This window comes from Dendrobium catenatum, unplaced genomic scaffold (genome assembly GCF_001605985.2).
Source record: "Dendrobium catenatum unplaced genomic scaffold, ASM160598v2 fragScaff_scaffold_231, whole genome shotgun sequence".
Lineage (NCBI taxonomy): Eukaryota > Viridiplantae > Streptophyta > Magnoliopsida > Asparagales > Orchidaceae > Dendrobium > Dendrobium catenatum.
In genome coordinates this window covers 4,228,210-4,242,311 of record NW_021318693.1, presented here as the reverse complement: position 1 = coordinate 4,242,311, position 14,102 = coordinate 4,228,210, and the positions used below count along the sequence as shown (strand labels likewise).

Genomic DNA, 14,102 nt, shown 5'->3' with positions numbered 1-14,102 from the left:
AGTGTGTGTGATTATAATTTATCAAATTAATAAGATTATTGGGCAGTCTTGAAAGAGTCTTCCCATGAACTGAAGGCATTCTTAATTAATGGGCCACATACTCATTCATGAGTAAGCGGTTCTAATTGGTAATTATCAAACCCCTACCACCATGGTACGGGTATGAGTTCTCTCCGATGCAAAAAACCGTGGAGGAACACAATGTCAACTCCTAAGATTGGCATCGAGTCAAGCTTAAGAGGATTAATCACCTTATATTAAAATTAAAATATTGGAGTTCAACATGCCTTAAAATTTATTCAAATGTGCATTATGATTTGAGTCAAGTTATGTGGACTTAAAATTATTTGATTTCAAATTTACTCAAATGATTTAAATTTATTATTTAGTACACTAACTTGAATCAAAATTAATTCAAAACATAAATATCACATAACAATATACTTATATTTGAATTTCTAATAATTCTTAATTTTAAATAGAAAAGCAAATATAAACTTTCACATATAATTTCAATTATTTTGAGAAAATTTTAATTTGATTGAGTTCCTTTAGAGCCCCATCTCTGCCTTATGCTGCAATCTCTCAAGGGAATTATTACTGAGTCTTCCATCACATGAAAGATTAGCTTATTCAAAGATTAAATAAAGAGTCAATTTTTTATATAACTTTCCTCCTAATTTGGAGCATGCTTCTCTTCTTACACTAAGAAAGATTAGCTTATTCAAAACTTATAAATAACCCTTAAACTACTCCTACTGATTCAATTAAAAATTTATTAATATTTATAGTTTTCTTTTAAGATTTATCTAAATTCTTTATAGAAGAAAAGTCAGTTCGTTGACAGAAAAATATTATTGCAGATAATGATAAAGAATGAAAGAGAGAATATATATTTGAGTCAATGTCTTGACTAGTGAAATATATCAATCATGCTATAACTAAAAATATTACGCATTTAAAGTTATAATTAAATTAGAATGATTAATGAATATTTTATCTACACAAAATAAATATATATAGCTTTTATAAAATTAAAAAATATAAGTCGGAGAAAGCTATGATTTTCTATCTTATAACGCGTTGGTTCTTGATTAGTATAGTAAAACATGACTCTCTCTCTCTCTCTCTCTCTCAAATCTACTCCGCTAAGGACATCTCCAACCGAACTCCAAATGCTTGAATGACATTGCTGGAGAGCTCCAACAGAACGGTAAAACTTCCGCTATTTGGTTGCGGGTGAACAGTAGTACGTCAATATAGGCGTTGCACTGTTCATCTCTGCTATTTTTCTGTGTCTACCTAACTTGTCGAAGAAACACTCGAAAAGAAAAAAGAACGTTACTTTCACAAAATTGAAGTTTGATTGCATGAATCACGACATTTTTTTATAGTTTCACGGCATTTTGAAGTGAAAAATGAAGTTTTCCGTTGGGGTTGGTCTAAATGCAAATTGAATTCAAGTTTCAATTAGGTTGGGTAATATATAAATATTCAGTAAAGCTACTCGTTATATCGCGATGAGTCATAGTGAAGTCGACATGCAAGAAAACCATGGCGTGCATTTAATGCAATTAGATAGCTAAGGCCTTGCTAATATTTATTTTATGGCAACTTTTTATTAGGCCCAATCTTGTAACTTGCTCATTTTTTCTTAAATGTTGCATTTCTTATAGTACCAAGCCCTACCCCACCTATAATGGAGGATTAGATTAGAAGCCTATGAGGTATAAAATCAATGGCATAAATCTTATATTCTCTAGCTATTCAATAAGAAATCTTGGGGCTTTTTCTCTCTAGGTTTTGTATCTCTTATTATTTAGATATTTTTGTTGGTAGAACTTTGATGTTATTGAATAATAAATTTTAATGCTATTATAAACACATCAAGTGTCTCCAAGAATAAATTTTAAATTGGTCAAATAGAGATATTGTATATTAAAAAAAATATTATCTATTCACTGTATAAGATTTCGTTTGAGGCAACTTTCTTAATGCTTTCTAAAATAGCTTTATAGTACAAAAGTTTTCTGAATTAGAACTTTTAGTACTAGAAATATACTTTAAAAAGCAGTAAGAAAGCTGCCCCAAACAAAATATAAGTTAGGCCAATATATTATATTACCTACAATTAGGGGTGCAAGTGAGTCTAGTTGAGTCGAGCTCGAGTCAGGAGGTGTTCGAGTCGAGCTTGACTATGAAAGACCAAGCTCGAGCTCGAGTCGAGCTCAAAATTTGAGCTCGATCGACTCGTCTTCATGTCAAGCGGCTCGTCGAGCTCCACTGTCGAGATTGAGATCCATCGCTTGTTGTAGCGTTCGTCATCCCGAGGTCCGTAGTCGTGTTGTCGCGTCTACCGTCGAGATCGTCGTACCGAGCGTTTTGAGCGTAGCCGTGGTCGCCCCAAGGCCCGTATGTTGTCAAGATCGCTTGCCGTCGCGTCTGTCGTCGAGTCCATTAACCCGAGCTCGTTTTGTCGCATTTGTCGTCGAAGTCATCATCAAGCTCGAAAATTCCCACTGTCGAAATTGTCATCGAGCTCATCCCGTCATCTGCCTTCAAGATCATCGCCGAGCTCAAAATTTTCGCTCTTGAGATCGTCGTCGAGCTCGTCCCGTCGTCTTCTGTCGAGATCATCGTCAAGCTCAAAATTTCCCGCTATTGAGATTGTCGTCGAGCTCGTTCCGTCGTCTGCGTCGTCATCGCCACGTCGTCCAGATCCATCATTTTTTTTATTTCCCGCTCGCGATTTGGATTTCCCGCTTCGTGGATTTGCATTTCCATCCTGCAGTTCTGCCGTCGATCATCTCGACGAGCTGACGAGTTGAGCAGCATCATGTTCGAGCTCGAGCTCGGTAAGCCGAGCTTGACTCGTCGAGCCTGTTACTGAGTCGAGTCCAAGCTAGCTCGCAAGTCGGCTTGGCTCGTTTGCACCCCTTCCTACATTAAATCAATTATGCAACTAATAATAATTTGTTGGGTCGGGTAAAGTGACCCTAAAAATATAATGTGAAAAAAATATGTAGGATAGATGTATGCAAAATATATAAGATTAATTTCAAAATATTTAATTTATATTAAAAATATATTATATATAATATTTTAATTACACTAATCTTACTACAGATAAGTTTATACCTAATTTAAACTCATTTAGATATTATTTTCATAAATAATATGCAGAACCTAAAAACGGGCAGGCCTGGTGGAGCCCAACCCAGCCCATTAATCGAAACGTCGCCGTCACGTCTCCGTTGCCAGTAAAAAAAAAAAAGAACGTCATCATTCTCTCTCCTCGTCGTTTCTCAATCACTGTAATTTGCGGGGAATCGGAAAATTCAAGATGGCGTGGGGCCCCCGACCAACCGCCCACCGACCTGTGGACCGGATTGGCGGAGGCCACGAGCTCGCTGATTCCTTCGTGCTGCCCGCCAGCCCCCGCCGCCCAACTGGCCAAGCCAGTTCCGAACTCCGCCGTTCCGCGCAGGAGCGCCGCGCGCAGCGTCCCGAGACGGCGAGACTCCCGACTCCCGAAGCAGTCCAAGCCATTTGGCCCATTTCCGAGGCAGGCCGTGCCAGACCAGGCCAAACGGCATCTAGAGGCCAGGCGGCGGGCGGCCCAGGCAAGTTTGGCGTCGCCGGCGTCTGCCGATCCGCGTCGGCGTCCAAAGGCAATGTCGCATCCGCGGCTACGCGGGTCGGGTTGACCCGAACCAGAAGCGGGTCGGGTTCGGGTCAAGAAAATTGACCCGTTTGCAAAACCGGGTCGGGTCAACCCGAACCCGAATAATACCGGGTCAGTTTCGGGTTCGGGTCAACCCGACCCGTAACCCGAAATTGACAGGTCTAATGTGAATGATATGATGAGCTAAGAGTTTCTTCTATTCTTATTTTTTCTATGACATTCTAAGATATTGGCCAATGTTTACAATTATTTAGAATGATATTAATAATTTTAGAAACTTTCTATGGTACCTCATGCTAAGATAAAGGCTTGTTGTCGTCGTTGTGCTCATATTACCAGGCTTTTTTTATCCGATATGATGTTTTTGAGTAAGGAGTTATTTAGTATTGTGTAAAAGGGATGCTATTAAAAAAAATACTATAAATAGATAATAAAATCCAACTTTAAATATGATGTTATTAAAGTATAATATTCTTCTTTGAAATGGACCGAATAAGCGAAAGTGAAATCTATAAGAATCAAGAAGGAGAATGTCAACAAAAGACAAATTTAGGCAATGTGTTTCAAAATTTAAAATAATATATCAATTATTTTATATTTGATATATCATCAAAAAAGCTTTGTATTAGAAACTTTTGAAATTAAATACGGGATCATCTGAACTCTGATTTCAGAAAACATATAGTTGAAGTGAACGTCTCAAGAGGATGAACCCATTGACACCAAATTCGTTCCAATCTAAGCCTACAAGGGTTCATATCAAAGACATGGAGCGCATCTGAAGATTCAAATAAAAAATTGGACAATAAAATAATTTTCAAATAAGACATGCTCATACTCGAATGGAGAGGATTGACGAGACGAATCCAATGAGCCTAAGATCGAGGATTAATTCTGATAATACCTAGTCCTTTTTCCTCCTTTTCAGGAGTTTTCACGTAAAAACTCTGGTGTCACTTATGAATACAACATCCCCTCACTTTTTTTGATTGTGTGCTGGATCTTCGTACAAAGTTAAGACGTTAAACTTTATCAATCTTTTCCGTCGTGAATATTTCATGACACAATAATATTAATAGTTAACCTGATCGATCTAATCATTATCACGAAATTAACCACCATTAATTTAGATTTCTAGCCGCATTTCCATAAATTATTTGTCAATTCTTTCAATATATATGTTATTTTTTGGAATCTTGTTATGTTTATATAATTAAGTAATATGATTACAAGCCTAATTAATCTTTCATTTTGCATTCAATTTTTCTCCTCTCACCCCAAAATCTCATAAGGTTCTTCTTTATAATGCATCTATATTAATGAGAGGGTATGAATACATTACTAATATAAAGTTTATTATTAAAATTGAAAAAACTTTATTTTATTGTTGCGGAAATACAATATATGACAAAAATAATAATTTTTTAAGAAACATAAAACACAAGATAAAAAAAGGTTGAAGTATTGAGTCCGATTTAACCCAAATTTGAAAGGATTTATATGTATTTAATTTAAATATAATTATGGAATATATTAAGAGAATAATAAAGGGATTTTGACATGTTAAGATAATTAAACATGGTTATGATACAACTATGCTCTTTATATATGTTGAGCCTACATTTCAATTAGAATTTTGTTATTACTTTTCTTAATAATGTACAATGGTGTTTAGAAGATGAGATGAAAAACAATATCATAAGCAGCATTTTACTTTAATAAAGTGAGAAAGAAATCACATTCCCTAATATATGTTTACTTGATAATTGATGTTGAAATTATATATGATCACTCATAAATCCCATCATCAGACTTGCTACTATAATAACCTTTTTTCTTGTTGTAGCTATCATTTACCGTAAAGGTTATTAGATTCTTTATCATCATTGAACTCAATTATATATATGCATATATATTAGGATCTAATAATTTTGTTGTTATCAAGATCAACATCAAATACTACGCGTCTTGTCACACATGTATATGCTTGTTCTCATTATCACTACTAACTATGTAGGTTAAACCCAGCATTGTAGAAAAGAAGATCCAAGTGAAATCAATTTTATCAACATAGTAATTAGAATGTCAAATTTAGAAATATATAAGAGTGGTTTCCTATTATCTTGGTTGGAAGGAGATGCATAGCATTGCCTAATAAAATTGTCAATGAAGCCACTCATCTGCGTAGGTTGGGAGTTAACCCTATTGTGCTCATTAAAAACCTAATTCAAACACCCCCTCCTTTTCTAATTAAGATATTTTAGAGACAAAAACTCTAGCATTGATGCACATCATTATAGTGGCTTGTGAATATGCAGTGATGAGGTCAATTTAATGGGAAATTATGCTCTTAAAATCCCCCTCCTTTCTATTCTTCGACTGCCAACATCGAACGAATAAATTCAATAGTGGATTTAATATTATATTTAAGTGCATAAAGTGGCCTAGTGCTACGGTGCCACAATCTAGCACTGTAACGTTAGTTCAAAATCTAAAAAATTGATACTACAACATTGTAATGTCGCCATTTAGCACCTAGGCACCACTGCAACTTCACAACACTAAAACATCCAGCATTGTTGCGCTTTAGGAAAAAATTATAGAATTAACCAATATGCACTCCAAACACCTGAGACTCATTCCAAAACACATGAGAATATTTTTCATACATTAAAATACTTTTACACACATGCAAATGGATTCAAAACACAAAAATTTAACTGTTTACCTTTTTCAATTCGGATCAAAACAGGTAGAACTTCATGCTGAATTTGGAGATGTCATATAAAGAGATCGAATGGCACATAATCAGACAAAGACATGATTAAAAGTTGATGGCAATGATACAAGGTTAAGAAGAGATGTCATTTGTTGATAGAAAGGTGTTGCAACTAACATAATTACATAGTTATAGTAAGGGAAGTTGTTAAAGTAGATATTGGCTAAGAGTTTGATAAATTTAGGTAGGTGATTAATTGTCTTTGGCCATATTATATAGAGAGGCTTGAATGCATCAAATAAAGTATCGATCAATGAGCTTAATTATTGGCTGAGAAAACATGCATATTTTCATATTTATTCATCATAAGCCTCATGACCTTATCACTAACCAATCGGATTGATAAGCCACTAGGTTCAACCATGATGGCATGTGAGTTCAACCTAAATAGCTAGAAGCCTCTCTTTGAAGATCTTGATTCAGTTTGATAGCTTTTCTCGACATATACGAATCGAATGGGGTCTAGAAAATCAAGCATTACACATTTTATTATTTAATTCACAAAAAACAAGATTTTTGCAATTGTTAAAAGTTTTTAAATATCTTTGATATCACAAAAATATTATCAATTTCGTTCAATATAAAGTTCATTTACCTATATGAAATTTTTAATCTAATATAATAATTTTATTTTTGCACGTTTATTTTAAAAACTAAAATATATGATTATATTATGTTACTTATATGTTAAAAATCCATTAAATAATTATTATAATTAAATATTTATTATTATATCGTCATAATTCAACAAAGTCAAATTCAGTTTATTAACATTATTTCCGTTCAATGTACGATTCGATTATTAAAAGCTAGGTAGGCTAAACTTGGAAGATAACGACTGGGCTACGGCGTGATGGGGCCCATCACACCATCAAACTCACGATTGGTGCCAAAACCATCTGACGGTTCAGATGCGGTCAAAAAACATTATTCCTATCATCAGTGCTCCGAGACTATTTTCCGTCTAGTAGAATTTGATGGGGCCCATGTGAACGGACGGCTAGGAATAACAGTGATGAGAATCGCGAGATCAACGGCCACGCGTTCGGCGGACTCGGATAAAACAAATCCCGCCGCGGGGGATGTGAAACGGATCGCGGAACCGGCCAAAAGAAGGGGAGAGTCTGATGGGCCCCACGCGCAGCCCGCTATTGCGCTCCACGCCACTATGGGCCCCTCGGCCCACCTCGTGAATCCGTTCAAAGAGCAAACTCGAATTTTCCATGCTTTGTTGCCCCAAACATAAAAACGCATCGCTCGTTTCGTATCACTATCCCTTTCCCTCTCTACATTCTCTCTCTATCTCTAAACTTCTCTATCTATCTAGTTAGTTTCTCTCACTAAAACTCTCTCACTTATTTAACTCATGAGAGGTGCTCTGGGTTTCAGCTCCTCCTCTTTCCTTAACTGAGTTGCCTTCTCATCTCTCTCTCTCTCTTATCTCTTCTCTTTGCATGCATCTGTTTCTAATTTCCTGAGAGCTTTGTTTGAATGGATGGAGATCTCTACAGGCCACCACCATCAGGTACAGAATTACAAAACCAATATCACCCCTTCAATTTATATTTCTTGTAATGTTTTGTTATGAACTTTATTGGTACATTAAAAGAAAAAAAGAAGAAGATTATATATAAAGATCAGCAAAAATCACAGCTTTTTCATTCCAAGCTAGTAATTGGCACCTTTCTCTGCTTTTTCTTTACTTAAATTGGTGGAATTCTTGCAGCTTTAACTTTTAGTTAGCGTTTCCATGTGACTTCTTTCACATAAATTTTCTCTTCTAATTTTAGTTTAGAATATATGAATGTTTGCATGTTTATTTATCACAATTTTATGTTGGGTGATGAAGGGGAATTTGAGGAAGACATGCATATATATGTTTGTTAGATTCATGATCTAAACTTCGCTTCTTAGTGTTCAAAATCTTCATTAACTGATGATTTTAGATTACAATATGTGAGATTTTTTATGTTTTGCTTCCATCATTTGAATTCAAATACTCTGATTTAATTTAAAGAGAAATCAAGATCTTTCTTTGTGATTCCTTAGCTTAAGGAGTGATGGATGAGGAAATTCTTTCCTTATAAAATTGACTGTGTAAGCATAAGAACTAGATAGAAAAATGAAATTTCTAAAGCATCTTTTAGAAGAAATTTAGATTTATCATATTAAAATTTATGGTGAATTTTAATTTTCTCATGAACATCGTTACTAATTTTATCATAATATTAAGATTATAACTCTTGTAAGAATATTTTGATGTAAATTATATCAGAATATTTGTTAGATCTATACTTAGATTAGTGTACGTAGATTAATCTTAGCTCATATACACTACTGATCAATATATCATTATTCATTCATCATTAATTATCATTCACAAATCACAAGATTTTATTAAAAAATTTCCAAGTTCAAACAATCAAATCCCTTTCATTTGTGTGGAATAATAACAATTAATTGAAACTATCAGGCAATGGCAAATCATCAACTAGATCATGAAGTTCTAAATTGCCCCAAATCATCATCATCAACATCCCCAGCTCATCATCTTCAACAGGAGATCAAGAAGCCAAGACCTCAGCCAGAGCAAGCTCTAAGGTGTCCTAGGTGTGATTCCACCAACACCAAATTCTGCTACTACAACAACTACAGCCTTTCTCAGCCAAGATACTTCTGCAAAGGCTGTAGAAGATACTGGACCAAAGGTGGATCTCTAAGAAATGTTCCAGTTGGTGGAGGTTGCAGAAAGAACAAAAGATCTTCACCTTCAACCTCCAATTCATCATCTACTTCAAAGAAACCAGCTTTACAAGACAACCAAGATCAAGTTAATCCCACATCTTTACTCATTCCTTCCATGCCTCTACCTCCTCCCCTCACCTATGATCCTAGTGACCTCACCCTAGCATTTTCTAGCTTTCATAGCCATGACCCTTTCCTACTTGGTAACCCTAACCCTAACCCTAATCCTAACCCTAATGGAGCTGCTTTTCTAGATATTTTGAGGGGGGGTGATCACAGTCAGAATCATGGAGGTGGTGGGGGTGGTCTTCATAGCTTCTATTATGGGTTTAGTGGTGGAGGTGATGATATCAGAGGCATGCTTTCTTTTGATGGAGGGGTGGGTGGCTGCAGTGATAGTACAACAGTAGCTGCTGAAACAGGAGCCGTGGTGGGAAATTCTGATCATCCTGCAAGTAATGCTCATAGTACTAGTACTAGCCATGGAAGCTTGGGAATGGAATCTGGAAGAGATTATTGGAATGGAGTTCCTTCTAATTCGTCATGGCATGGGCTTATTAATAGTTCACTCTTGTAACTCAGAGATGAACATATCATATCTATATTTATATATTACGTGAGTCAAATTCATGTGTAGACACTATTTCTCACGTATTAATAGTTTTTCTCCATGATGGAGACTTTAGGTTTTCATATATGATCTATATATTTTATCTTAAATTTCTTCTTAATTGTATTTGTCTCTTCATTTTTCTGAACTTGGGTGTGTTGCAAGATCCATATTCATGACTGAAACATTATATTAATATGGATTTCTCTTTCTTTTTTTTGATTGAAAGAGTTAATTATGAGCCAATCTTCAGCTCTTTTGGTGAAAGATTTTATATAATTTGATATTTGAGGACATTTTTCTTCTTATTTGGGACTATTTTTCTCTCTTTTCATTTCATTTTACTGATTATTCTTCTATAAAAAATATATGGTGAGGTGACTAATGAAAGGTTTCTTAAAGGAAAGAGGGGACAATTAGATTTCTTTGTTGGCAAGTAGAGAATTTTTTTTAAAACTTCTTCCTATATTTGGAAGGAGAGATCAGAAGACCACAGAGGGTATTAGGTAAGAGATTTCAGAAAGATTAGAAGAATTTGGCTGTGATAGAATAAATGTCTTGGGCCTAATAAAGCATATTGTTGCTCTTGTCTTGGAAGAGAGAGAGAGAGAGAGAATTTTTTTGCATGCAAATTGCATTTCTGTTATATAAGAGAATTTTTTTGCAAGCTAGCTCAGTTCTAACAACATCAAGCAATCAATGATGTTGTGGAAAATTGGTTTTCTTTTTCTTTTTATAACCTTTATGGTAAATGATTTTTTTACATGTTGATTTTGATGTAAATAGAGCACAAATATAAGAAAAAATATTGCTTTTTTAATTAAAAAAAATATTTATATGATAATGATGCATGACATGACATACACTTCAAATATATTTTATGTCTAATCATCTTATTATAATGGATTAAGATATTTTTATTCATTAAATATTCTAAATAGATGTAATTAGGACATTTACCAAAATATAGAGAGAGGAAGAGATATTATAATGAAGCTAATCTAAATTAGAATTGTCGGCCAAGGAATCTTAGAAGGGTAGTCTCCATGCGCAACAAAGAAATCCATGAACAGATTTGGCGAATGACAGAAGAAAGTGATCTTTTGTGCACCCAAAGGGAGGCAACCACCTTCATAGCCATGGTGGAGTGCAGCTTTTTTTATTTTCTTTTATTTTCTTTGAGCAGAAATAGAGAGAGAAAACATCAAGAGAGGAGAGAGGAGAGAGGAGAGAGAGAGAGGTAGAGAGAGAATGTGCTGCCCAGAATTGCTTTGCACGTGCCTGGGACCCCTTAGTCATAATCATCATGGACTAAAGAATGATTCAAAGTTGGCAGCTTGGAGAGCTGATGTACTGAAGAGTTCCTATGTATTTTAAATGAAACGCCAACATAGGTTGATATCTTGAGAGATTCTTTTTTTATATTTTATTTTTTGAAGTAAGAAAATGCTATTTTTTCTTTGAAGTAACTAATTATAATGTGATGGATTAAGATATAGATTTTCCTAATATTGTTTCTATTCAATTGAGATAGATAACTATAACAACAAAAGGGAGGTTTTTACATAAGTTTGTAAGAAATAAATCCAATATAAATATGAATGCAATGCTGACCTAAATATGATGATGATAACATCACGACAAGATTTTTTTTTTTTTGTTAAGTCTAAAAGTTCATCAATAAGAAATGTTTTATTTGGGACAGTTTTCTTACTGCTTTCTAAAGCAGCTTTTTAGGACAAAATTTTCTTGAACTAGAAATTTGTATAAGAAAGCTGTCATAAATGAATTCTTAAGGCTTCGTTTGGGATGTCTTTTTCATTGCTTTGTGAAGCAGATTTTTAGTATAAAAATTTAAATTTTTGTACTAAAAAACTGTTTCAATAAGTAATAAAAAAGATGTCCCAAACTATACTTAAGCCTATGCAGCATGTTTTCTAATAGCATAAAAATTAAGCCCAAAAACTTAGCACAAACTCTTAAGATCAAGTAAGTATATTATGACTTATTTTTTAAGTGGTTCAAAGTGCTCCTATAATAATATTTTATCTATAAATTGATTGGCTTATCCATCTCTAATAAGCAAAACATCATATAAATATAACTATATATCTTGACAATAAAATAATCTTATAAATTTTAGAAATATCATATTTTTGTTGCTTTTTTTTAAAAAATTGATAAATATTTAGTCAAATGTATTTAGCTTAATAAATTCTCAATTTATTCCCTAATTATATCTCATCACTCTACTCTCCTTACAATAAGCTCATCAATTTTTTTAATTGTACTATTTATTTTTATGCCAATTATACGTACAATATTGACAAAATTTTAGTCGTTATTCTATTTCGAAGATTAATTAGTCTGAAGATTCGGAAGTCGCCAATCATCAAAGTCCTAAAATTCATAAATTTTATAATAAGTACACAAACGTTGCTTCTGAAACTTCTAAAGCAACGTACGGTACTGAATGGCTTTTAAAATAAAAAAAATATATATAAATTTAATATTATTTTAATTTTATTCAAATTTTGACTCGGCATAGAACTTATTTAATTTGATTTAGTTCAAGAATCTAAGTTTTATTTGTATGCAAATAGTATTTAAAATATAAGCATAATATATTTATTATTAAATAAAAACCATTTTTAATTTACTTGAAATTTTATTGTCCCAATCTCTCTAATTTGATCGAACTTTATTTATGAGAAAGAAATTTAGGACAATTTTAAAATACAATAATTTTTATTAAACTCACACTTCAGGGAAAAAAAAGGCTGAATTAAATTATTAAGTAAACAAATAATTTCTTGCTATTTTATTTTTCAAATAACAATCACTATTTTAATTGGCTTTTACTTTATTGTAGTTTTCTCACAAATTATGATTATAAAAAAAATATTTTCTATAATCATAACAATTGCTTTCTCTACAGTAACTTTATAAAAAATTTTATAAAATGCAAAAAAATAGACCTTTAAATTCCTTAAATTTGTTTTGAAATAATTATTAAATTTTATATTGCAATCCTCTTAAAATAAATTTAAAATTTTTCAAAGAAAAATTCTTTGAAACTAAATTATGATTGGAATATGCTCATAGACCTTTTATCCTTTCTTTTAAATACTAAACAACAAAGAAAGGCAAGTAGAAGAAATGCTTAGTGAAGATAGAGAAACGTTATTTTGATTTGAACAAAAAAACCTGAAAATGATAGATAATGAAGAAGAAAATGCTTCCTAATTTACTTCCATGTTGAGCTAAGTGAACACAATTTTGGAGGGTTGTCTAAATAACCAAAACTTACTATTACCTTCAATTTGGCTTAACTTGAGCTTGACTCAAACCAATTCCTAATTTATATGAGTTTTAACTAACCTCAACTCATGTCATTAGTGAAATTAATTAGTCATAGATCAACCCACCGCCATAAAATTTTAAGTCAATCAAATATGAATCAATCGATAATCACAAATTATAATAAACCAAATCATGTATGAATGTCCTAATGAAAGAATAATATGAACGAATCTACTACAAGACTTAGGCTCCGTTTGGGACAGTTTTCTTCTTGTTTCTTAAAATAGTTTTTTAGTACAAATTTTAATTTTTGCACTAAAAACTACTTTAAGAAGCATCTTTCTAGTAAAAAAATTAATATTTTTGTACTATAAAGATGCTTTAAGAAACAGTAAAAAAACCATCACAAACGAAACCTTAGTTTGAGACAATTTTTTTATTACTACTAAAGAGAATAACTTTTAAACCTGTTGTATTAAAGCTGATGTAAAAATCAACTTTCTAGCATAAATAATTTTTGAAAGCAAAGTGAAAAAATAATACCAAAATAAAAATTGGGATTACTGTTTGAAAAATAAAAAAAAATAAAAAAGCTATCCTAAAAGAAGACTAAGATGAAACAATTCATAAATAGTATGCATTACCCTCATTTTAAAATTCATCAATGAAATTTAAAAAAATTAACCTAACAATTTTCCTTTTTATTGTTAGATCAAACCAAACTCTCCCCAACTCAACTAAACATTACCCAGGCTAAGGGGCAACATCAACAACAACAATAACAACAACAAACCTTTATTGCACTATGTGGGTTCAGATGCAATTTGAAAAAAATAACATAAAAACAAACACTAAATTACTCAATAGAGCTAATTCAAGGAAAATACATCACTAATAGATGCTTGAATAGAGAACAAGTTTTAATTGGGGTAATTTTTTTTCTTGCATAGTTGAATATATTAGGCACTGGAGCGATCCTC

At 32.8% G+C, this 14,102-nt stretch overlaps 1 protein-coding gene across 1 annotated transcript; it reads left to right on the top strand.

The window, feature by feature from the left end:
- The first annotated feature begins 7,735 nt into the window (after positions 1-7,735).
- Positions 7,736-10,039, top strand: LOC110097904 (dof zinc finger protein DOF2.1). The gene is made up of 2 exons (XM_020824548.2): positions 7,736-7,989; positions 8,938-10,039. Exons 1-2 carry the CDS (start codon positions 7,960-7,962, stop codon positions 9,784-9,786), a joined length of 879 nt encoding a protein of 292 aa, XP_020680207.1. The 5' UTR covers positions 7,736-7,959; the 3' UTR covers positions 9,787-10,039.
- The last annotated feature ends 4,063 nt before the right edge of the window (positions 10,040-14,102 follow it).